Here is a 26063-nt window from a genome sequence, read left to right as displayed (position 1 = left end):
AGTTCTACAATAGGCATTTTTCCTATAAATTCAGGTCCACACAGACTTTGTTCAGCTCACCTAGTTTTTTTCAAATTTTCACCAAGGTCTGTTTGGTTATTTTTCATTACAGGATATCCACCAAATTTGTCAATTACTTTCAAAGAAGTTTGTTAAACATTTGAAACTTCAGAGTATGAACAGTTTGCCTGTCAAATTGGAAGCAGATCTGTCCTTTCTGTAGATATATATGTGCACACATATATAGATAGATAGCTTTTGGAGGACTTTTTTGTGCAAGTATTGAACCATTTGAATTTTCTATTCAGTACTCATTTTCAAAATAAACAACCTGAAGCTGGGTTTGAATTGTGAGAGGGAAGGCCTGTACATATGTTGCTGAAAAAAATGTGTGGGTGATCCAAATCTGGAGCTCAGATAGTTCTCAGATGACTGATGGACTCATAAAACAAGTAACACAGAAACCTTTTCTTTGGTTCCAGGCATTCTGGCAGAATTTAAACCAGAGAGGAGGGATCCTTTATCAGAAACATAAAACATTTTGAAGGAAGGTGGGTTAAAGAAAGAGAAGTTTGGCAGTTGAAGTTCAAGGTACTGTGGTATAGATCCTTAGCATGAAAGTCTATTTGCAGCATCTGTAGAGTTGATACAGCTACTTTAAAACAGGTATACCATTGCATTTTGGAAGGCAGATTTGCTTCACTTTGGACATGAGTACCTCAATCTTTTATAACTAGCACAATTAAAAATTCAGACCCGGCAAGAGATATTATATAGTAAATGTGTCTAAACTGTGCTGGCTTATGAATAAGAGGTATAAAAAAGAGATCTCTCTCAAAAAACCCGTAGAGGACCCTTGACACACAAAAACCCCTTAGAGGACTATCTGTCAGCACTGAGTTGTCTTAAGTGAATGTCATTATTACCAGGGGAACCTGACAAGATTTTAAAAGTGTGCTCATGATAAAGACATACAAGTTTTCTTTTATTTCAGGTGCTATCCATAACCTAAGGCTCTGAATGAATTGAGTAGAAATACCATGAATGAAATTACAACTTTCAGAAACAGACACTAAATGTTTTGATTATCGTAAATGAAGTTTGTTTAGCAGGCAATTGTGAATCCCTCAGTGTACTGAAGAATGCAAAGGACAAATGACAATGCACTGTGAGAATCCAGACCTGCAACCAGGGAGGACATTATTGTGCAGAGCACTAAGTAAGGAAGGGCACAGAGTAGCTCATGGAGAAGGAAGAGTATGGACTTACAAGCCAGGATGTGCATCATTCATCAGGAGCAGCTGTTCTGGCTACCCCAGCACAGTGCTTGGTACAGGGCTGCACGGAAACTGAAGAGCTGAGTCAGCTCTCTGAGGACTGATTTAATACTTCTGCTAACTAGATCTGCAATCTTCAAAACACATTTCACTTTCCTATTAATTCCATTTTTGCTTATGAGACACTTCTGAGTTTCAATACCTGAGTATGTGAAAATTAGTGCAGTGCACAGTGAAACAGTAGGAGTCCTGTGCCCAAATTCAAAGGAGACTAAAGCAGAAGAAAACAGTGGAAGCAGCAGAAGTTGTTATTACAGTCTCTTCTTTCTTCCAAGCTACCTTCTAGTGCCTCTGTTACACTCTCCCTAAGGTCTGTTGCAACCGATTTTTTCAGCTTTGTCAGGTAGAGTATTGGTATCAATGGCTTAAATGCAAATGTTTAGCTTCAGCAAGTGATTCCACAGAAGTCTGAATAAGAACTGTTCCTGTTCAATTTGTTTCTCTGTGTTTCTAGAAAATGAAGGGATGGACAGGTGGAAAATATGGTGGCAAGAGAAGAAAATGAGCATGCTATTCCAGGAGGACTGAGTTTTTGGACTCCTTCTCTAGAGGCAGGAAGAGCATGTTTATTTTCTGATGATAATGAAGGACTCTGTCCATGTTTATGCCCTCCTCCAAATTGTCTGCATTGTCCAAATGTTTCCTTGTGCTCTGGAGCACATCTGAAGTAAGTCAGCTGGTGAAGCTGGGAGGAAAGGGAGGTAACTTCTGACATGGCAAACTTCAGACAGCATTTGTCCAAGAGAGCAGAGACATAGTGACACTGACCCTTCCTAGGGATTAAGGGATCTTCACATTGCTTGCTGCACAGACTGACCTTCACATGACTGTTGAAGAAGGTTCCCTCTGCCAGAGCTGCTGTTTTCTGGCTTTCCAAAGGCCAGTGCATTGCATAAAATATTTTGCTAGCAGAAAGGGTAAGTTACAATGTAAAGTTGCAGGGCACAAAAGGATAAGAAAAGCAGCAGAAAAGAGTGACTGCAACAAATATGTCTTGCTATTGGGGGAGCTGATCCAGACAGAAAGTGATTTGAAGTTGTTGAACAGTTGTTGACTGCTTTTTAATGTCTGGCAGAGTCCTACCAGTCTGCACTGCACCTCACTAGGGAATCCAGACTACCAAGAAGTGATAAGAGAGGAGAAAAAAATAAAGCATGAGGTATTGAGAAACTGAGGGAGCAAAATTAGAGGTAGACTTCAATTTATGATTTGAAAGCCAAAGAGAGCTCTCCAGGTGATTGAGCAAGCTGCCTTTGGTTGCAGTATCTCTTCTTACAGCTTTGACTGGCCAGCTTCTAGATTGCTTTCATTTGTAGTTATGGATAAGCACTCCCTCTGGAAATTACTGAAAGCAGTCTACCACATCAGCTCACAAGCTTATAAAGTTATATTTTAATTGTATTATTAAACCTTTCTCACTTCTGTTTTTGTCTGTTTACCTCCCTGATTCATCTGGATCAAGCTGTGCAGGAACAGAAATGTCATTCCTCCTGAATGGTACTGTTTATTTCTAATAGGAATGTAATGAGAATGGGTGAAGCCCACAGCCCAGGAGCAAGCTGAGATTGATCTTACTCTTTCTATTAAAGGACAGTGGTTGGAAGTGTGGTAGGGGAATACTAGAGAAATGTGCTTTAGCAGAAGGAAAATAGTTTCATTCTTATTTCATTTGGTATAGAGGATTCAGACTCCGGTCGATGGACAGAGGTTATAATCTTTGCTCTCACCTTAACTATTTCCTTCCTTTCACAATCCTTTTCTCTTTCCTCTGATTTGAAATTCATGTTTGTCTGGCTTAAGGCACTCAGTTTGGTGGGTTTGCTTAACATTTCCATCACAAACGCTATGCTAAGCAGTTGAAAAAATTGATATATTCTTTTGGCTCTAGAAGCAGTGAAACAGAGTTACTACTGGAACTGGGGGAGGAACTGCATTTGCTACTGGTTTTTTTCCTCTATAAGCAGTGTATATTATGTTACTTGAGTAAATTACTGAATTTTCCTGTCAATTATATCTTGTCACAGTTGCGTCCTGATCCCATTTTGTGACAAAAGTCCTACAAGACAGAAGCTCCTGTTGTATTTATAACATAAGTCCATAGTTCCTGCCTTTATAAAAATTCCCATGCTTGACAGATATTATTCCTAAAGAGCATAGGAAATAAAACTGTTCTTGCCTAGAGTGAGATGCAGCACTGACCCTTTGGACATCTTCAGTAGTTATTGGTGCAGTCAGCTTTACTGCAGTTTCTGTTTTTTATACTTTGATTCCCCTCACACACAGTTGTATGACATTACTCAAGTGACATGCCAGAGATGTGAGCTCTGGGGACTTTTTGTGAAGGTTTTCTGGCAATAGAAGAGATCACTGATTTGTTAGCATAAGCAAAATAGTAAATGAAATAAATTAATAATCTGATTTAGTAAATTTCCTAAATAATACTCCCAAGCCAGGATGCACCCTGTCTCTCATTTGTACCCATGTAATTCAGATTCTGAGGGAAACTGTTGCTGCACATAGACTCATGTATAAGGTATTGCAAAAGAATAATGAGAGCTACCATTTGTACCTGAATGAACTTATTTTGCCTGAATATCTAAAGATAATTTTAGTTTTTCTACAGTAACAAAAGATCCTCAGCTCTTTGATCAGCTTGATATTACAGCAAAAGAAGAGAGGAAATAAAGAGAAAGGAGTTGCCAGCTGTCATCTCTGAATAATTATTTCAAGCCCTACCTTGTTTTATACACTGCAGCACACGATTTTGGGACTTGTTAACTGAGGAGTCTTCTACTCTGCAGGAGTATAAATGAGTTCACCTTTAGTAAGTTCCCCACAGCTCAGAGTGTTGTGCTGTCATTTCATACAACCTTCCTCCCAACCGAGTGTCGTAATTTATTAGTTCAGTATTTCATCCTGCTCCCCTGGCTGCACATCCTGTTTGCTCTAAGACTCTGTTCTGTCACCCTTTTTGTGGGTGTGTAGGCAAGGATAGGGAACAGGACTGCATTCCTCTGAACTCTTATTAGCAGTCCAAGACCTTGACACTAGATCTTCTGTAGTTTTTGGAGTGAGCCAGTAAATGAGGGAGCTCTCTGCAAATGTGGCGGGACCAGATCAGGTAGCAGGTATTCATCAGAAAAGGTGCTCACACTATTTGTGTGAAAAGCAATACACAAAGTGCTTCTTCAGAGGTGACATGGGAGACTCTGGTTCCACCTACCCTGTGGATGCAGCATCCCAAAGAACCATACTGAGTCAAGAATAAGCTTCATTACTCCATACTTTCCCAAAAACTTCTCTCAGGTCTTGAGATGTGGATTACATAAAAACAGGAAACTTGTTTTTACTTATAACCGAACTACTCGAGCACTCTGGGTTAATCAAAACTTGGGCTTTTATTTTAACTCTCTTGCTGATGCTGTTACTGCTTTCTCATTAATTTTTTTAAAGGTTAAGGTCCACCAGGAAGGATTAAATATAACATATTGTCATTTTGTAAATATTGACAGTTATACTCACTATCTTTCATTTTATAAATAAATGTTTGAAGGTTTTTTAGTTTCTTCAGCAAGGTGGTATTTTTCATTATAACTAGAAAGCAAGTTTCCTAATAAATTTTTGAAGTCTAGATATGCTGAAACATTGTTATTAAGGTTCAAGTTAATCAACAGGAAATAAACAAGCAAGCTTTCAGGAAATACTAAAATTTTTCTAAAAATTTGTATCCTTGTGAGCTTTTTAAAATACAGGAAGAGTAATGAAAATTATCTTTCGATGCCTGGGGGTTTTTTTGTTTGTTGTTTTTTTTTGTTTGTTTTTTGTTTGTTTGTTTTTGTTTGTTTGTTTTTGTTTTTTTGTTTTCCTGAGCCAAAATCTTGGATTTGTACATTTGAAACTTTAGTATACTTGGAGATAAACTGTAGCATTGTCCTTCAAAAGAATAAGGTCTTCCATATTGGAAGTAAGACTACAAGTGGACAGTGATGGTAGTAAAAGCGGGTATTTTTTTAGCAAGCCCTACAAAAAGATGGCTAAATATCATCCCAAGACTCTGAACTTTCCCATGGGCATCCTTTTTTATAATGGCATGTAAGATAAAACTCAGTGATTACACTGTGGCTGTGTGAATTTATTCTGACTTTAGAAGACTTTCAAATAGTCAATCAAGTTGAAATCAGGGTCAAACATTTCGTAAAAGAGTTTTATGTGCCAGGATTATATTCTGCTTCATTGGTCATCAGTTTTAGCCCGGACAAGCAGCAGAGCAAAGCTATTTTTGCATGAAGCTCATCTAAAACCAGGTAAGAATAGAGAGCCTGTGCAGAACCCCAGAAGACTGTAAAGCAGGAATTCAAACCTCTTTTCAAGATTGCTATTTTTTTCACTCCACAGAGTATAGATTGTGTGAAAAAAATTACCAAAGGAATCTCATTTATGTCTTTCTTATGCTAGCAGCACTCTGAAAATGAAAATTCACATGCCTTATTCAGAGAAAATCAATAGACTGCAAAAATCAATCTAAAGCTTAGACTGTCTTTATTTTTTTACCTAATTACTTTCTTACTTTGAATACATTACAGTATTTCACATGTTGTTAAAAGCCTTAGGATTAGTGAATGACATTTTTTCTACATACTTGCCACTTGAAATAAAGTCAAGCAAAAAAGAATAGAGAATATATTCAGGAGAAAAGTAGAAGAGAATCTAAGGAAAATATGGAAAAATGAGTCATTACTTAAACTTATACTACATACTGCATAGAAATGTAAACTAGAATCAGTAATAACTCCCCCACCCTTTCAACATTCTGTACCTGTAGCACTGAAAAAATCCTTACTTCAGAAGACCTAAGATTAATGAAAACCTGATAAAGGAGAGAGAATATACATATACCAGCAATTAAGAAAGGTCAGTGAGCTGTCCAGATAACTGTAGTATCAACAGTGAAATGGAATGCATCTGTATTGCCAGAACTACCCCATCAAAAAAAAAAGATTAACTAGCAGTAGGCAGCTGTGGATTTTGCAGCTTCTTAAACAACTTTCAGTTTTTATCCACATTATTACAATTATGCACGTTATTACAATTATTACAGGCTTGGATGAGGCAAGCATCTAGAGTACTATAGTGAACAGACCTGCTGCTACTCCCCTAGTTCAGAAAACATAGTGGAACTGAACAATGAGAGACTACAGACTGGCATGAAGAAATGAAACATTTTAATGGACATCAGAAAGTTAGAAAGAAAGCATAACTTCACAAAACATCACTTATTAGTTACCTGTCCCAGAGAGTAGGTGAAGATTTTGCGAGCCTGCCCTGGAGAATTCTAGGTTGCCATAGGCAGGTTGGCACCCAGGAATTTCGTACCCTGTAGCATGAATAGAGGATAAACCATGGCTAGGTATGGCTCATAAGACATACGAGTGATAACCTAGCTAGATTTGCTGCATATTAGTAGGCTATGGCATAATTTGGCACTAATTATTGTTCAGGATATCTTTAAAGCAGTATTAAAACTACAAAAAAAGTGATGCTATAGCACACGTATTTAGTGACTTGTATGACTATTGTAGGTCAGAACAAGCACCTACAGTTGAACTTATGATGGCTGTAAATGGGTGCTACTCCATCAATTTTGCTGGAGAAGCATTTGGTCTTAAGATTTGTGAATCAAGCCCTTGTATTTTTGCATTGTAAAAACATCAGCTTAAACAAATTTATGCTTCCTTGAAAGAGGGTCATCAAAATTCCTTCTGAGCACCATAGTGAGAACATGTTTAACAGTGTTAATTGAATCTGGGCTGAGGTTCAAGTTCTGCGTACCAGGTTCCATGCTCATCTACCAGCAGCAGAACAATAGCTGCAAAATGTTTGCTGGGAATGAAAAGCACAAAGAGAAGCAATCTGAACTAGCAATAGAAGCTATGAATAACACATTGCAAAAGCAGAGCCTGAGCCCAGGAGAAGGCCAATGAGGCAGGCAAATTAGCAGTGAGAACTGTTGCCCAACATTAGTGTCAAGCAATGCTGGTGAGATTCAAAACAGTCTGTTCAGTCCTTAGTGAAGCAAATTCTCACTGAAGTCAAATGTGGTTTTTCCTGAGTAAAATCTGAGTAAGGACTACAATATTTGGACATGCAGAATACCTCATACAGTATTGCTGTGTTCCTTTGCAATATCAGAAATGCAACATAATATGCCTGGAAGGACAAACTCAATAAAAAATCAGTTTTCCCTCACTCAAGCATATCCATATTTATGAAGCAGAATTTTTTGCACTAACTTTCCCTCTGGTCAGTGATCACTACACATGCAGAAAATCCTGCCTTCCAGTATTCACCATCAATTACCAGTAGGTACTGCAAAGCAGGGGCCTTCTGGACCGTGAACACATCTTTACATACAGTACATATTTCAGGAGTAATAACTGTGCTACAGAGAGCAGCAGAGCAGTGTTTATTGGAAAGGATGACCCAAGTGAGGCTCTTACCACTGCTCTAAGTCTGTCTTGGAATTGGCTTCATGTCAAAAACTACTGGCAGCAAGATGATGGTCTTTGAGACACTCTGAATAAGAGCCAAAGGTGAATTCCAACACATTACTTTAGTTGTACCACTGAGTTGTTCTTAAGGAAGGATCGCTTAAGTATCCTTTAACTTCTTTCTTACTGGACTTGGATTAAGTATGTAAAGACACCAGGGAAGACAGAAAAAATGTGAGGGCCCAAGTTTTAAGTGATTCCATCACATGAATTTACATCAATATCTGCTTTAAAATCTAAACACAGGTGAGAATAAATCTGTGCATTCTGCCACCTCAATGTTGTTGGTTCCTCAGTGAACTGTCGGTATTACTTCGGATTATGCATCTCTCACAGCTTTTCTGATGTTCTGAAAGTGAAAATCTCATAATCAATAGGTGTATACCTATCTAATATACACAGTTCTGCAGTAATTCACTATGTACTTTCATTCTTAACTATGAGTGCCAGGAATTCAGTCCATTGCATGAACACAATTTTGAAAATGGTCTTTACCTGGCCTTTCAATTTGTATCTATATACTTTTAGGTACAAAATTGTAAACTACTCCTAAAAGTCACCTGTGAAATCTTAATTTGGGGGAAAAAAAAACCCCAAGGAATCAAGCCACAGATTTTCCTAGAAAGAGTAGATATTTTTCAAACCAGTACATTTTAAATATTTCTCTGCACTTCACTGAGAAACTTTCCATAGGAGTCTCTGATGAAACAACAAAACTTGCAGATTCTGGATAGCTTGTGAAAACATTAGGCTTTTCAAGACTGCAAAATTAATTAAATTTGTGCTCTTAGTGCAAAGAAGCCATTTGAGGAGGGAGAAGTCTCTGTTGCCTTCAGATCCATTATCAGTTCTCCTCCATGTTGTCCAAATCTAACCTAACTCATACCTTTAACTGATATATAGCAAATAGCTTTGCTATAGATAATCTTGACAAAATATTTTTTGGCTGTGAGGTTGCAAGATGTGCTGACAGAGATGGGAGGGGTGTAAATTCCACTTTAGTTGTTTGTTCAGTGTTCTTCCTGACATAATTTTGGTAGTAAGTCCCATATAATTGCTCCATTATTGAGCTAATACAGGGAAAAGCTCTCTGCTCTAGGTGATGTGGATCTTTCAAAAGTTCCTCAAAGGGATTTAATAATATCCTGTCTCAAATAATCAGTGTCAGTTGTAGTCAGTCGAATCCCATTCTCCTATGCAAGGTCAAAAATAATTAGTAACAGTAAGATTTATTTGCCTGATACTAAAACACAAAAACTAATTTGTCAGCCTCTGCAGTTTATATGGAATATTGTTTTAGCATTGCTAAATCAGAAATTAGCAAAACAGACAAACATTTTTGACTATAGCAACATCAAATTTTAAAGGAAACAAAATGGGAAAAGCTCCTGGTTCTGTAATTGTGTTTATTCCTCTCTAGAAAGGAAAACAATTGTAAGAAATTTGTATGTATTGAAAAAAAGAAAAAAAGAACATTGTATACTCACTCCAGACAGCTAGTAGTTTACTACAGGAAAAATATTGGTCCCAAATATCTGATAATAAAGTATTTCAGATAATGAAATTTTAAAACTACTTTTAATTTTGCCATAGCATGGTAAAGTAACTAATTTTCCTCTTCTTTCTCCAGAGTTTCCCTTATGCTTCACTGAGGTGATTGAGATCAACTTCAGTGTCAAGTGAGGTTCAAATTTAGACATAATGTTGTAATAGCCTGTGTTTCCTTGTCTTATCCAAGAATATGCAGTATGTTACTTCAAATATTGTCTGTAGCTCTTCTGAAAATAATCAAGAGGATACCTACAGACCTATAGGCAATTTGAAAAAAACCCCAACACCAAAACATGGATTGCTCAGTGAAACATTATCAACACACTATTACACTATTACACTGTCTAGAGAATAGCTAAGATTTCATTTGTTTGGTGACATATGGTTGTTGGTCCACTGTGCCTGTAGTAGACTCATACAGATTACGATGCTTATTTAAGAAATATTTAGATAAGAAAAGTAAATGCAATGTCTCTTATGCTCCCCTCTCCATATTTTATAGGTGAATAATTTTAATATATATTTTTTTTTCCTCTGGAATTGCAGCTGAAGAAAGGAGTGAGAATCTGTGAGAGAAACCACCCTACAGACATCCAGGTAGTGCAGAAGGAGGCAGAAGAGGTGCAGCAGGAGTGAGAGCAGAGAATCCCCTACAGTCTGTGATGCAGGCTGTGGTGAGGCAGCTGTGCCCCTGCAGCCCATGGGGGACCCCATGTTGGAGCCCAAAGGAGGCTGTGACCCCATGGGGAGTTTGCATGGAGCAGCTTCCTGTCAGGAACTGTGGATCTGTGGAGAGAGGAGCCCATGCTGGAGCAGTTTTGCTGTCAGGTCTTGTGACCCCATGGTTGACCCATGCTGGAGCAGCCTGCTCCTGGAGGATAGCCCCCCATTGGAGGAACCAAGATTGGAGGAGTTCATGAAGAACTGCAGCCCATGGGAAGAACTTACATCAGAGACCCTCATGGAGGACTGTTTCCCATGGGAGCAACTCCATGCTGGAGCAGGGGAAGAGTGTGAGGTGTCATCCCTCTGAGGAGGAGCAGAGACAGTGTATGATGAACTGAACACAGCCCCCATTCCTGTCCTCCTGTGCCACTCAAGGAGAGGAGATAGAGAAAACTGAGAGTGAAGTTAAACCTGGGAAGAAGGGAGGGATGGTGGGAAGTTAAGTTTTGAGATTTATTTTCTCATTATCCTATTCTGATTTGATTGGTGATAAACTTATTTCCCCAAGTGGAGTTTGGCTAATGATGGTAATTGGTGAGTGATCTCTCCCTGTTCTTATCTCTGTCCATGAGCCTTTCATTATATTTTCTCTCAGCTTCCTGTCCAGCTGAGAAGTGAAGTAACAAGGTGACTTTAGTGGGCACTTGGTGTCCAGCCAGGGTCCAACCAAATCAGTAGAATACACATGGCTATTTTACAATTGAAAATGTGAATGATTTTTCTGAAATGATGTATTTTTCAGAAGTAGGAGAATTTTTTGGTTGCTCAACTTGGGAGTGGAAGACTTAGTGAATAGATTTTAGTAGTCTTTAAGGAAAAATCACCCCAAATTTTGCATCTCTTAATAGGAGAAGGATTTTCTGTAAAGCAGGAAGGTATGTGTCCTGGTCTGAATTTAGCTTAAACTCTGTGCTTTTCAAAACTTGAAGGGGATTTGAAAGTCACCCTTAAACTGGGTTGTGCTATTATGATTTCTGTACTTGCACAATTTAGTGCTATTTTACCCCAGTATGAAAGAGTTAAGCATAAGAGCTGCTATTTTTGCTTCTATTAACACCATAAAGCTATTTTAAGGACATGCTTTCATAAATACTAATAACCTGAGACAGAGCAAGCTGGAAGAACCACAGGGACACCTTGGAACAATCTGTCACGACTCTACTTCCCGTCCTCATTGAGAAGGCACGTGGCAGAGGTGCTGATTTAGCATCACAGACTTGCAAGATGCTGTCAGCTGCACTTGCTACCTACTTTCCTACCAGTCATGCCAATGTAGGTATCTGGCTGTCATCTCCACAGAACAAAGGCTGGAGCTAATAAAAATGTCAAGCAATCCATTTTCTGTGAGGGGGTGGCAGTTCTATTCCTGGAGTTACCAGAACTATCCATGACCAAAGTATTAAATAATGTAAAACTGTTGCAGGGATTGGAACAATATACTTTAATTAATATTTTAAATATAATTCCCTAATTGAAAAACAATGTCCTATGGAACCATGCATCCCTCCAGCTGTGGTAATCTGCCAGGACTGGACCAGTAGCCCCACAGTGCAGACACAGATGTTAACAGAGTATTTGAGAATATAGGGAGTTTGGAAATGTCCATGAAGCAGAAAAAGTAGGAAGAGGAGGACATCTGTAATCAGTGAAGTTAATATATATGTTAGGACATTATAGGAATACAGAGATGTTGCTCTGCCAGCTCAGTTTAACATATTTTAGGAGAGGGCATTTCACTACAAAAGGCCTGTTGGCTTCTATACATTTCAGTATCTTTCTGACCAGGCACAAACCCTGACTTTTTTTTCTCAGCCCAAGTTTTTTTCCTTTTTTTGCCCCACTCTTTGAATGAACTCCTGCCATGGCTTCTCTTCATCTCCAGCTTTGCCCATCAGGTCAATCCCCAACTAATAAATTTCTTGTATGGCCACTGGCTTCTCTTTGTGCAACACCTGCTGCAATGCTGAAGGTGAGAGACCACTTCCATGTTCCCTTTTGGGAAGCCAGACACTATAACAAGCTTCACCTGCCTGAAACAGTTAGGGAGGAAGTCTTATTCAGTCTTGAAACTAGAATCAGGAACACTTGACTGAGATTGAACTTCTGTGAGATTTAGTTGCCAATCTAATGCTTTTGAAGTGCAGAAATTTGAAAGTTTACAAAAATCACAGAGTCATAGAATAGTTTCATTTGGAAGGGCCCTCTTTGGGTTCTGGACATCTATTAATGACACTAACATCAAACTGGTAGGACTGGGATGAATTGAGGTTTTCCTGCCTTCAAAACTTTAGTTTAAAGCACTTTTCACCAACTGATCAAGTCTATACTAATTATAGCACAAATTCTTGACCCTCTGGAAGGCTCCTTGGAATATTTTAGGTTCCAGCTCCAAAGCAGATAGGTTGAAGTCTTCTTAATTAAAAAAATAATTGGCTACTTTTTTTTTCCTATGTTTAAGCCCACAGTTTTTTTCCTTAGTTATATTTTCAGAAATACCTAAGGCATTTTAACATAAAAATATGGCATAAAATATTCCAATTGATATAGTTAGAATTTTACAAAGCATTAAACAATCTGTCAGTGGAAAATATACCATAACTACCTATTTATGTATCTATATTTATCAAATCATGTGGATGGCCTTTTGTGAAGTAAATGTGTATGAATATGCATACACATATGTATATGTATATGTATGTATATACTTTAAATCCACTATTTTCAGGAAATATATGCGGGAAATAGCATGTAAATGCTTTAAACTGCCATGCTCTGTCTATAAATACATGAGTGAATAATTATCTCTGAATTAGTCAGGTTGACCGAACTGTTTTGGTGGAATTGGAGCTACTTGCAATGTTTGATTTTATTTGTTGATTCCTTTAAGCGCTTGTATTGCCAAAACACAAATTATGCGTCATTCAGACACAAGGGAGTCCGTTCAATACAGGTGTGTCAACAAAATGTAAGGATTTATGACTAATGAATTAATGAACTTTTTGTTCTCAAAATGCTAAGATGGCTTACTCTCTGTATGATGACATAAGCTAATCAGTTTGACATAAAGTTCTAATAATTAAAAACAGGTTTAAAATCTCAAAGAAATCTGTTGAAACAGATCCCATTTTTTCAAACTTCTGCTTTATTGCACTAATGGGGTGCTTTAGATTGTGTATGAATATCCAACATTGGCTTTGATCTAGTGGGTTATTGAAACAAAATCCAAAACTGTGAAGCTTTGCAAGCTTGGTATTCACTTCTCTTGGTATCACAGTGGCACTTTATTGTGGCTATATGACTGCATATTTTGTCAGTCTTTAAATGCATGAAATATATTAACTAATCTGGAATGCAATAACTGGCTGAGCCCAATGTTACTGATGATTAGATTTGCAGGAAGAGAAACAGGTGCAGAAACACTCCCTCCTGCAACTGTGGAAAAATATGATAGGAATTAGTCATTCAGTATCTGCATGGAAATAATCACAAATTGTTAATATTTCATTTGGAGTCTCCTACTTGGCAAGCTGATCATCTGCATATTTTGAAAAATATCAGGTATCTTTACTGTCTTACAGCTTATAAACTATTGCTCTAGAGTAAAATCAGTCACTTTTTTAAGGGTTAGAGATCATCTTTGCAATATAACTAAATGACAGTTGGTAGTTTGCATACTGTTTAAATGCATTTTGTTATTTACTGTGAGAAGCAATAGCCATAAATGCATTGCCTAGGTGCCAAAATATACCTGTTGTCTGTGCACATTTCCCATTGGAATTATACTTGCTTCTATGTTTTTTATGTCTCCTGAAGGGTCAGTATTAACAGTGGCTTTCCAGTGCTGTTATCGATAATTCACAACAGCTTCTCTGAACCTTTTTTTTTATGATGAGTTTTTGCTTAATGGCAAACCCCCAGTTTTCATGAGGAACAATTTCCCACATGCAGGGAAACAAATACCAGACCAACCTAAGGGCTGTCCTTTCCTCCATTGCCCTTGGTTCTTTTCTTCAACTAGCTGAATAAGTGTTGTTTCTAATGTAATTAGGGCATCATGAATCATTTACCCCTACTTTTTCTCTATCCTAAATGCTTTGTTCCAGTGTCCCAGCAGCAGACCCATTTTTTCACCCTTTTTTATGGTTTTACTTCAGGCAATCTTTACACCACTTCAGCTGCCCTCTCCGAGTACACTTAAAGCTTTGTTTCAACATGGAGAACATTATGGGGTAGCTGGCAGTAAGTATCTGGCTGAGAGGACTTCTGTGTCTAGAAGTGAATTTTTACCAATCTTAACAAGACAAATTTGGAAAAACATTTTGGTTTCCTAATTTGGAATATTAGGATGCATAAGGTATCAGCTACATAAATTAATAATCCATTAAAAGCTACCTTCTAAGTCTTTTATTGCCAATGTAATTCTCCCTTCCCCCCTTTTTTTCAACAGTTTTCCTTGGAGCCTCTAAGTTTGGGAGTTTTAGATAATCACTGACTCATTTTGCCATCTAGGAATGCACTACGTAAGAGGTCTTTTCTAAATATATGGATGTATTTACTGCATACATCAACTGTGCTTGTATTTATATTTCATACCTTTTCCAAAATCTGCTGTGATGATTTTAAGTAGGGGGATGTAAATGTGTGAATAAATTCATATTGAATATAGAGGAGGATTAACTTTACTGGAAATAGCAGCTCTTTTGTACAAAGACTGGTATGTGCTTGCATGGTTCCACCAATTCATGCCTGGTGCCTCCAGAGAATTTAATAATGACAAGACATTCCTTTAAAATGGCTCTTGTTTTACATGGTAAGTAGAATAATGCTAATGCTTAAGACTGAAATACACTCCTTTAACCCTAAAGAGATATCCTAAATTATGTCTGGTGGCTCACTAACTTTCATTTATTCACAAAATACATAGGCTAAGGATCTGCTTTTTAAGCAGCTCCAGTAAACTATGGTGTGAGGTGTTCCAGCATGAGAGGGAAATGCTGGCATGCTGGGGAAAGGGCAGTGGTGTCTCTGGGAACATTATGCAGAATCTCAGTGACCCTTTTTCAAGAGATGGGTTCAGTCTTGAAGAGATGTACAGAAGTGTTTGGTTTTTATTTGTTTGTTTTTTTTTTCCCTAACACTTGAGTCATCTTAGAAAACAAACTCAAATTAAACTTCATCTAGATCAGTCCAAAAAAAGATACACTGAGTGGGGATATGGCTGACATTTTAAACATAACAGGGAGGGGCAAAAAATTATTTTCTCTACAGAAAAGTGATGGCTAAAGAAGAAACTGAACAGAACTGATCATGATTACATTTTCTGCTGGAAATTAAAAGATTTCTAATGACAGAACAACATGATTCTGGAACAGACTTTTGATAGAAGATGGAGTGTCTGGTTGCCTGTAAGTGCAGATCACTGTCCCAAAATTTCCAGGTTCCTAAATGTCTTTTTTTCCTAAATTGCCAATAGATATTTTCAAACAATGAATCTCAGGCCTGCAAAATCTTACTCCCTTCAGTAATTGTTACTTGTGGGAGAACACAGCCAGGCACCAGCTCAGTACCGCCAATGACTAGAGTCAAAAGTGTAAGAAATGCCTTTGAGAAAACCAGTTCTACCTTGATGAATCTGATGCAGCTAATAAATTTGTCATTTGATCTCTGCTAGAAATGCATTTATAGTCCAATGCTTTCCTGTGTTTGTAATACAAATGCACTGCTAGAGAGAAGTTGAATTTACAATTGAGAATACTATGATTACAGAGATAATATCTAGAGAAATGTTCCCAGGAGATGCTTCCAGGCAGCTTAAAATCAATAGACATGATGAGTATTTTACATCTCTTCAGATTTTGCTTCTGGTTTGACTATACAGCCCTTATCTTTTACCCCTGAAGAGCATGGGTGCTTTCACTGTGGATAGATTTCTAAGTTCCTTTGCTGAGAAAATTAAGCAGTGAGTGATCTGCTTCAGAAATCTGCTCACTGGAGAGCTGGTAAATATGCATGTAAACAACTGCCCTAGAGTATAATCTGAGCTATTTTCATGTTACAGTTTGGTAGGTTAGAAAAAGGAATTAATTAAAACAAGAGAGACTATACTTCCGTGCAGAAATTGCTTTTCTGTCTGCTCAGAAACTCAGTCAAGGCCTCCCCTCCTGCCTACCACCACAGATTTAGAATATTTTTGCTAAATTCTGGTTTTAGTGAAGAATTTATTGAGCACTGATTGTACCTCTGATGAAATAATTCAGTGGAATTGCCTGGACTGGCTAATAGGAAGTTTATCCCTTGTATATCCATGTGGGTTTTCTCAGTCCATCTTGCACTCTGCAGGGCTATTTGAATTGATTCTATCAAGTTTTATGTGCCTTCCATTATAAAGGACAGATTTTCTGTTGTCTTACTGTATATTACATTCATTTTGCAGGCTCTTCTCTATGCCAGGCACTGTTACATTGGACTCTGGGGTGTGTCAAAGGAACAATATGGCTCCCTATGCAGAGAAAATCAGCTCAATTTTCTGTCACTTGACTTACTCTCCTACCCTTTTCCCTTCTTGTCCGTTTAAAATATGAGTTCATTGACTGAGAGGAAATCTTTTAGGTTTATGGAAGAACAACAGGCAGTATAATGAACCGTTGTCTTAGGATGTGACCTCAAGCATAAAGAGAAATTGAGAGGAAGATGCTGGTGGGGTCACTTAATGGGAGGATCTTTTGAAAGGAGGGTCTTTGTAAGGGTAGAGGGTCTTTTGAAAAATCAAGAAAAAGACTAGTAAGAGCAATATCTGAGGGATGGCAACCTTAAGATGTATTAACAAGTTCCCAATACTCTCACATTTGTTCTGGGTTATATTGCAGAATGGCTAACGGGAAAATTTCAAAATTATTACATTATCCAGCATAGCAATTTAAACCAGACAAATATCAATGAAAAGGCTGAATCTGGAGTAATACAGGAAACGGAGCAGGTTCAGAGGTAAAGAAAATGCAGAATTTTGCTACCCTCTGAATGAGTTCTGTCAGGGGAGATGGCAGCACTGTGATGAAGCAGCAGGCATAGTGCTCCTGCTTGTGCCAGAACATGGCCTTGGCCACTGCTGCTTCAAGAGGGATGGGCAGAAGTTTTCAGTCTACTCTTTCCTTTCCTTTGGCAGTAGCAATGGCAGGTCTCTGGCAGAGGCAAAGCCAGCAGCTGCCCCAGCAACTGCACACTTTGTGTATGTCTGGAGCTGGGTCTGCAACTCCCATTCGATTTATTTCAGGGCTTAAAATATATACTATACTTGTCACAAGGCCAATTCTATGCTTTGAAAGGGCTTTGGGGAAAAAACAGTGCAACAAACCAAAATTGCCAGGTGTGAGCAATCAGAGCACAATTAAATCTACCGTGAATGAAATGAATTATCTCCTTAAAAAAATTGGCTGTTGTGAAACATGTTTCGTTTAACAACTAAGAGATGTATACATTCAGGTGAGTCTTATTACTGCTTGGCTAACTCCTGTTAGGTGCTTCTTTTGATGGAACTACTTGAGTGGCAAAAAACAGACTTTAGTTTTCATCCAGATGTATATCAGTGAGTCATGGGCATGAGACTGCTTTATTCAGGATAGACAATGTCTAACTACACTAACAGCTAACTAATTGATACTTTTAAAACTAGAGAAACATAGATGAAGAATGTATAATGGTGAGAATTCACTGACATGGAATACACATCTCAAAGGGAGGGCATCAAGAATTAAAGGTGAGACAGGCTCTGAAGCAATACTTTACTGAAATGCAGTTTCTGTTTTCACGACATGAATACAGAAAAATGATTATAACCTCCCAGACACCTACATTTGGGATTCTGGAGCAGCCTGGGAGGTTGGACAGACACTGCTCTACCAGAGGCTGAGTGGTCAGGCTCCACAGCATTACTGGGATTCCTCTGCAAGGCAAGAGATACAGGTCTATGGTGGAGCTTGATCCATTCAAGCTTCAAAACCCACTAACCCATAGGGATGGACAGTACAGACTTAGCACAGAGCCCAGCAAATGAGATATCTTTTAAAAAAACCCCAGTGATAATGGCATACATCCCACACTTGCAGGGATTTTAGCAGGGGGCACTGTTTTATTTCAATTTGAGAGACCTTGATCTTGTGTCTAGGTTTTCTCAGGATATACCCTTGCTAGGTGGCTATCAGCACAGATTCCATGCTTTCCACCGAGACCTGGCACTGGGTAACCAGGAATACAAAGTCATGGAGACAGTAACAAAGAAAGAATACAATAAAATGAAATACAATGAAATGAAAAAAATCAAATAATAAAATAAAATAACTGGGTTTTATATCTCTTATTTCCCCAAGCTGTATTTCTCTCTTCAGCTGTTTAAGGGGATTAAGGGCTGTTTAAGGACTCAGGATTCCTATTTCAGAAGATCTGAAAGTTCCTTCTGAACACAGGGATCAGTTCTTGAGGCAGTGTCGTACCTGCATTTTGTGCCCAGAAAATGATGTGGCTCAGAGAGCATAAAGAGCAAGAATGTCTAACTTCAGGTGCAATACATTAATGCTAACTAGGCTGTGTAAATAATTTAAATTTTTAATTCACATTCATTTGGATTTGACTACCAAGTGTAAGTGCTGGCTTATTGGGCCTGAGGTTTGTCATAGTGTTAACTTGTTATGGTAAAAACATGGGAAGCAGAAGGTCTGATCAAGTAGCTGATCACCTCAAACAGAATGAAAATATGTACAGCAAGTCAGGGAGACAGAATTTCCAGCCTGATAGTGGGGCCAAGACACGTGGAAATCTGGTTCCTACTTGTACAAGCCTTACTGCTCATCAGCAATTAAAATCAAATTACCAACTCAGTCAAAGGATAACATTCTAAAACCTCCCTAATGTATACTGAAACTCAGGGTCAGTCCTGAAGGAGTTGGCTGAATATCATGAGGCCCATAAAGCCAAATCTTAGAGGGCTGCAGATGTCAAGTGAGCCTGCTAATAGCGGATTGCACTCATTTCACTGTCATGTAGTTTTGGATCCTCTAAATTTTGCCTGGTTGCTGCTAAAAAGTATCATCATCTCCCTTGCCGGAAATGTGCTACTGCTTAGTAGCTGAGTAAAAGGTTTTGTCTCTTTGCAAAACAACAGCTTCAGGATCCTGCCAGCTCCAGATCAGAGCTGCAGCCTCTTGGCTTCTATAAACATAGAAGTTATTGGATTAAAGTAGGGTAGATGAAAGGATTGTCTCTTGCTTGACTTTTGAATTGGGGAAAGCATCAAGACACCACAGACACCACAGCAGCTGAGAGAAAAGCACTAAGTGAATGAACCTATGGCCATGTTTAAGGTAGCTCAGGAGAGAAAACAATAAGTCCACAATTATCAAAGCAGTTTATTCTGAACTGTTTGTGTTTTCTTTCTACTCTGACATGTACACCTTACTTTATAGAAATAGTTTTGGGAGCTCAAGGGCTACTTGCCTTCAGCTTCATAGGTCTTGCTTATACATTGCTTATTCTGAACATCTCTATGACTTTCCTGGCATAATGAGAACTGAGAGTATAAAATTAAGAGACTCAGCTTCTCAGGTCCTTGCATTGCATATGTGCAGCACAAGATCCCAGAAAAAACGAATTTCTGTACTGCATGAGCAGTAGTCACTCTGCAGGAAGGTTGACAACCTTGACTATCGGCAGAACCTGCTGAACTCACTGCTAACTACTGCACCACTGCAACTAGTGAACATCTGAGCTCTTCGTATTAGAATTCAGAAATTTTTTATAATATATTTTTTTTTATTTCTCTGCCTCTGAACGTAGCTAAACAGTGTGTCTTGTTACTTGTTTTAGCAGCTGCTGGTCACTTTCTGTCAATCCATTAATTGTTTCCGGGAAAGAAACTGCACTCTTCTATTGCTACTAGAATGCTTAGGGTTGATCCTGGCAGCTGATTTTCACCTCTGGATGAGAAATTTTCTTGAATATTTACAGGAACATCCAGTTATAGCTTTTTCTAACAGAACCTTTCTTTCGTCACTTTCTTCTTCCTTTGAAAAATGTATTTCAGCATAATCTCTGAACTTCCTACTGGCAACTACCTCTTTGCTGAGAAGTGACATACTTTCATGGTCTAATGCCCAGTGTCTTGTTCCTGTCTTGTTTACATGTAATCTACTTTTAACAGCTCCAGACATCTTGGCAGGAGGGCCAAAACATACTCACTAGATGTATTTCTTGGCCTTTTTCTGATAAGACTCAGACTTGTTCTGCTCCCTATGGGCTGTTGAATGAACACGGAAGGGGAATTCAAAATCTTATTCTTTTCTTCCTTGCTGTGTTGAAGTGAAAGAGGAATGGAAGTTCCTGCACTCTAGGAAATACAGACATGCTAAACTGTTTGAATAGCAAGAGGACAGAAGGGTATGGGCCCAGCAGTGTCCTGTGTGAATGCTAACATCTGGGAGACCTCCACAATTTCTCTTTCAAAGGATTTGTCTTAAAGGCACATTTTGATACTTTAGAATTAAATTTTACCCTGGTGAATTTAATGTTGAAGAGCCAATGGGAATTTGGTGTTGAATTTCTGCTTTGATTTCATGTGAGTTCTCCCGCCAGACCTGTGTGCAGTCAAAGTGAACGTATAATACTTGTATTTGATGATGGGACAGGATCTTTATGCTCTTAGGTGGTTGCTTAGTAATAGATTATTCATAACCTTCATAACCTGGAAGAGCCATGAGCTACTACCTTCTGACTCCTGAAGACTAATCCAGGTAGATGATCAGCTCTATCACCTCATATTAATCAGACCTGAGTTAGTAAAAAACCCCCACATGTTAGAAAGTTCTGATACTTGCCCCCTTTTTATTGTGTTGGGGTTTTTTTCCTCAATGTATTTCAGAAACACTGCAACCAAATAATTTTTCTTGGACAATCAGACCAAAGAAGGAAAAATTTAAGGTTAGCTAGTGATGTTTTCAGTTAGTTGTGCACATTTCTTGTTTATAACATGAGTTATAAAGAGTTAGCACATTGAGTATCAGTAAAAAGTGTGGGAATAGCTCACTAAAACAAATGTGGCTTTTACGCACCTTGCAGAACATTGTGTGTCCATTTCAACCTTTTCTAAATACTTCATTAAGTGCAATGGAAAGTAGTGTGAAAAAGTCTTTTATTTCAGACAAGTTTTGCTTTCTGATTAAATCCCATGGGTAGGGCAAAAGTATTATTTATTTCTATCTTCACCTCACTGATGTTCAATCACAGGTTCTTTCCAACTCTGAGCTTTTAAGAGGACACTAATTTGCTGAAAGCATTCTTAGCAAGTAGTTGATGTCAATCTGATTACATTAACAATACATTCCATTTCTCTTTCCCATTTTCAAACGAAGTAGAATGATGTCAGTACAAGACAGAAAAATTATTTAAAATAAGTTGAGGTCTCTCTAGATTTCTATTAATACAGGATTCATTCTTTTATGTTAGGCAGCTATTTTTTGTATGTATCCCAACACTTTTCTGTTCATTTGGACCTGACAAGATAAATGAGTAATAGAAGTGACAAAGGAAAGTTGGATGCAAAGAAAATGCAGTTGTCTGGATTTATTGAGCCCACTTGATGGTGTTGAAATTATTTTTTCTTATTTTTATAGTAATTCATTATGTTCAGCCCTGCTAGTGTAAGTCAAACACAACATAAATGAATAAAGAAAAAAGCCTTTCTTATTCATAAATGAATGAAGAAATAAACCTTATGTGTCAATGGAAATTATGTACTCTAAAATTAGTATATTTACTGCAGCACAGAATAATAAATAAAGAACAATTTTTTCACTTTTATGTAAATTGAATTTATCAATATGAAATATAGCAGCTTTTAATTAAAAGGGACAATTCCACTGATTTAGAAGGTGGAAACACGTGGGTAGCCCCACTAAAGACAAATAAGGAGCTGGCAGGTGAAGGACCCCAAGTTCTGGGTAGGTAGAACACATGCCAAATGTTCTTAGTGTGTTTGGTTGCTTCCCAAGCAACCAAATCCTCAGAATGTGGTGGTGGAATGGGCCATGGGAGTACTTTTCTTGGGGGCTTTGATTTGCGGGTTACCTGGTACAGGTGGGCTATGGGGACTGACCAAAAGGAAAGAAGACTCAGTCCCAACATTGGCTTCCTCTAGCATTTGCTGAGAACTGTCTGAAAAGTTCTTGAGAGGTATCACTTGGATTTGGAAGGGCTCCAAACAGAGGTGCCTGACAGAGCTCCTGAGCAAGCTATTGGCAGCCTGTGTTGCACCACATGAACTGACATGGGGAAAGGTCTGAGGAATCCCCAAAGGTTAAATGGTGGAAGGCAGGGTACAAAGTACACACTCCTTTCTCCAACAGTTTGCTAGGTATTTGTGCCTTGGACATCACAGCTGAGGTGTTTCCTGCCTGGGGCAGTTTTATCATCACTTGCCATTTGCAGCCTGGGAAAGGAATAGTGAGTGAGCTCTGTCAGTCACTCTACCCCTCCAAAACCAGAGACCTTTGATGAGCCTGACACAGTCAGTAAAACCTGAACCCAAGGTCAGCTGTGGAGAAACTTCAGGCTAAACCCTTAACTCACAAGACTGATGTTACTGAACCCTCAGTAACCTGTACAAGGTAAGCTTCTGGCCAATGGTATTTCATGCCTTTTAGGGATTATGGTATGACTTCAGGTTTTTCTCCTTATTTCATTTATTTAGTGTGACTGGAAGCACTGAGAAAAATCTGAGACAGAGGTATTTTAAGAATCTGCAGTCTTGGAACAATAACTCTACAGTGAAGCATCATTGGTGTGAAATGCTCCAGAATGCTAATTTAGATGTAAAATTGTCTTGGATTTTGGGTGCTTAAGGTTAGGGTGATGTGCAGAACCTTGGTGAAATCTGTACTTTTGATACTGAAGTGTTGGTGGCAGACTGAAAATACTTCTCTTGTGGTAAATGTCAGGCATGAAGGTTTTAATTAAATAATGTACTTTGGACATTTTATTTTTCCAATTTATGTACTTTTTTTTTTTACTCTTGGAAGCTGTGCTTGTGTCATGCAGTTGGCGAGGAAACCTTTGTATTTAACAAGATTGATGCAGTGTTGCTGATTCTCTCCTGTGGCCCTGAAGCACTTTGGGTGTATGCAAATGCCAAATGAGCCACATGAAACACTTTCAGAGATGCGCTGTAGTGAACAGGCTGCAAACATTCTGTTCGGGCCAAATTAGCACTGCCGTGTTGGCCAGTGAATGAGTACATTGCTGCTATTAAAGACAGATGCAGTACAGTGTGTTTACCTATTTTTCAACCATAGGAGTATTTTATATTCACTCAGGGGCAGATTAGGGCCATTTCTGTATAACAGTACATCAGAGTATGCCTCATTCTTGGACTTCACAAACAAGATACACTGTCACAGTATTTGCAGAATTCAAGAGGGGTGCTTAGTTTTTCCAATCTCTAACATCTTTGACATTCCAGAACCACTGCGAGGACCCTAAATTAGGAGCACCTTCTGACCTGTTGTTTTACAGAAATGAGGTATGGCATTGAATGTGTAATGGATACTCAGCAATACTTGGGTACTGCTGTCAGTGCTAAAGGCAAGTGGCTTATTGCCTTGATCTCCTTCTCTCTTATTGTTCAGAGTAAAGAATCATCACGCTTGAAGGAACATCAGTTCTGCCTTTTAGAGTGTAGTGTGAATAGACTATGGGCTATATATTTTATCTCCCTCTGGTCTAGATTATCTGCCCTCCAATGCTGTTTGGTCACTGCATTTTATATCCCTGTTTCTCTTCCTTCAGCTTCTCACATAATCAAATCTCACAGACAATCTAAAAAGCAAACAAGGCCTGAAGAAAACAGTTAAAGAAAGTATCACAAATTTTACAGCAATGCAAGACTGAAATAAGTACCTTGGACCATAGGGATGTGCTCCCTATTGTGTTCTATAATCTATTTAATAAACTCATCAAGATTTTTCTTAAAATGAATTTAGTTTTAGCCTTTAGCTCCATTTTTATGGTTACAAATAGTCTTTCAACTTAAAGACTAAATGTATTCCTCATTTTGTGCACATTTGTTTTTATACCTGTGCTGCCCTGTAGCTTAAAGCATTTATCTATCTCTCTACTTCCTGATAACTTTTGTCTACTTATGAAGGACAAGATAGAGGTGTGGGAGAGAGGAGTTAGAAATATTACTTGAGAATTAGTGGGGTTTTAGAAAGAATCTCCCATTAGTTGAGATGTTTGGTGAATTTGAAGATTGACTTTTTCTTCTCCCTTGTCCTTCTGCTGGTGTTGGCTTAAGTCAGTTACATACACATATCAATCTCTGTGAGATTTGACTCCAAGAAAAAGCAGTTGCAGAAATCCAACTGAGCGAAATGTAAGGAAAACCTGCAAGAACACCCTAACACCTCAGGGATGAGATTAGAGAGGACCGAGGAGGTCGGGACAGGGCACTGGTGGAAGGGCTTGACCAACAGCTACTTGAGGCAAAGAGCACTTTTGCTCTGTTTCTATCTCAAAACCCGATCTCTTCTATCTAAACTCTGGATTTTTGCTCTTGTCACTAAAGCAGTTTCATAATTTTAGTAAAGACTGAGTGGTTATTTTGGTGTTTTTTTAACAGGACTTGCTGGTTGCTGCTGTTGGCACCCTGCTCTCTGTGTTCTCCAAAAGGAACGGTATGTTCATTTTACTGGAGAGCCTTTACTACGACAGTAAAAATCCAATGAGGTTTTTAAATCCATAATTTCTCCCAGTAAAGATAAGAGCACAGAGCCAAAGAGATCCAGGCTCAAAGCCCAGTGTCAGAGCTAAGATACTCCTGCCCCCAAACTCTGTGCAGTGATGGAGTGCCTCATGTCCCAGGAGTCCATGGTTTTGCCATGCTCGGCAAGCAAGGCCTGGGGAGATGGCTGGGAAATTAAAAATGTTTCAACAGAAATAATTCCTCTGTAACAATAACATGTTCCCTGCATAAAAAGTCTGCACACTCCCCCAGCAGAAAAGAATCCATGACTTGACTTAAGCTAAGGTGGTTTGGTTTTATGGGAGAAGCCTGTCCTGTGGCAGAAACACGAGTGCTGTAAATCTCAAATCACTGCAAGATTTGTATTTTGATATTGTTTGTAGCATTTTTCATTCAAGTAGTACATCTTGGCTTGGGAGCCGATAAGGAGTCTCTGAGATTTAGTTTTGCTCTTTTTTTGTACCTTGCTGATTCTTTCTGTGTGATTTAATCCCTTCCAGTCCTAAGGAAAATCTTTGATCTTCTCATGTATTCTCATGAGCTGCACAAAATAATCTCAAATAGATTTTTGGTGTTGTGACCTTCTTTGCTAGTGTTAAGTTCTCTGCCTTTGCTGGTCAAGTGAAGTCCTCCAGGGCAGGTTCAAACTTCTGACAGTGGAAAGCTGTACCTGTTTGCTCCGAGCAGGACTCAGTCACACAACTCTCCTTCCAATTCGTGGCAGTGATTTTTTTTTTTCAGGCTGTTCTCTGGTCTTCATTAAGGTTTGTTTTTCATAGCCCACTCGATCCTTTGGCAGGCAATTTTATAGTGCTACATCCAAGTAACCGTACCTCTTGTAGGCTGAGCCCAGTTCTAAGGTGTTTGCAGACTGAAAATCTTCAACTTTGCATTTTGTGGAAATAGCATTTTTGTGAAGTTAAAGAGTGAAAAAGAATCTTCATTAAACAAACTTCAAGCTAAAGACTTACTTCTCCAAATCAGCCTGAAATATGCTCTCTGGGCTTAGGATATCTTGAGCAGGGATTTTTAAGATTTCCTCACAATACAATCAGTATAGGTTACTCTAAGATCTTTTTAGGAAGAGATTTAAGCCTTTGGTGTCCCAAATAGGTGCTT

The 26063-nt window shown here is 38.5% G+C and overlaps 1 protein-coding gene across 13 annotated transcripts in view; it reads right to left on the bottom strand.

Annotated features, from left to right (window-relative positions):
- BEGAIN (brain enriched guanylate kinase associated) overlaps positions 1 to 26063 on the bottom strand; it is a 158022-nt gene that overhangs the window by 64476 nt on the left and 67483 nt on the right. For 7 of the 13 annotated variants that reach the window (XM_071557500.1, XM_071557502.1, XM_071557501.1 and 4 more), the window contains one exon: positions 6622 to 6711. The exons of the other annotated variants lie outside the window; for them this stretch is intronic. In XM_071557500.1, the coding sequence (XP_071413601.1) occupies positions 6622 to 6711 (90 nt within the window). The remainder of the gene's footprint in view (positions 1 to 6621; positions 6712 to 26063) is intronic. 13 annotated transcript variants of the gene reach the window in all.

This window comes from Pithys albifrons, chromosome 6, assembly GCF_047495875.1.
Source record: "Pithys albifrons albifrons isolate INPA30051 chromosome 6, PitAlb_v1, whole genome shotgun sequence".
Taxonomy (NCBI): Eukaryota; Metazoa; Chordata; class Aves; order Passeriformes; family Thamnophilidae; genus Pithys; species Pithys albifrons.
This window is presented reverse-complemented; position numbering and strand designations above follow the sequence as displayed.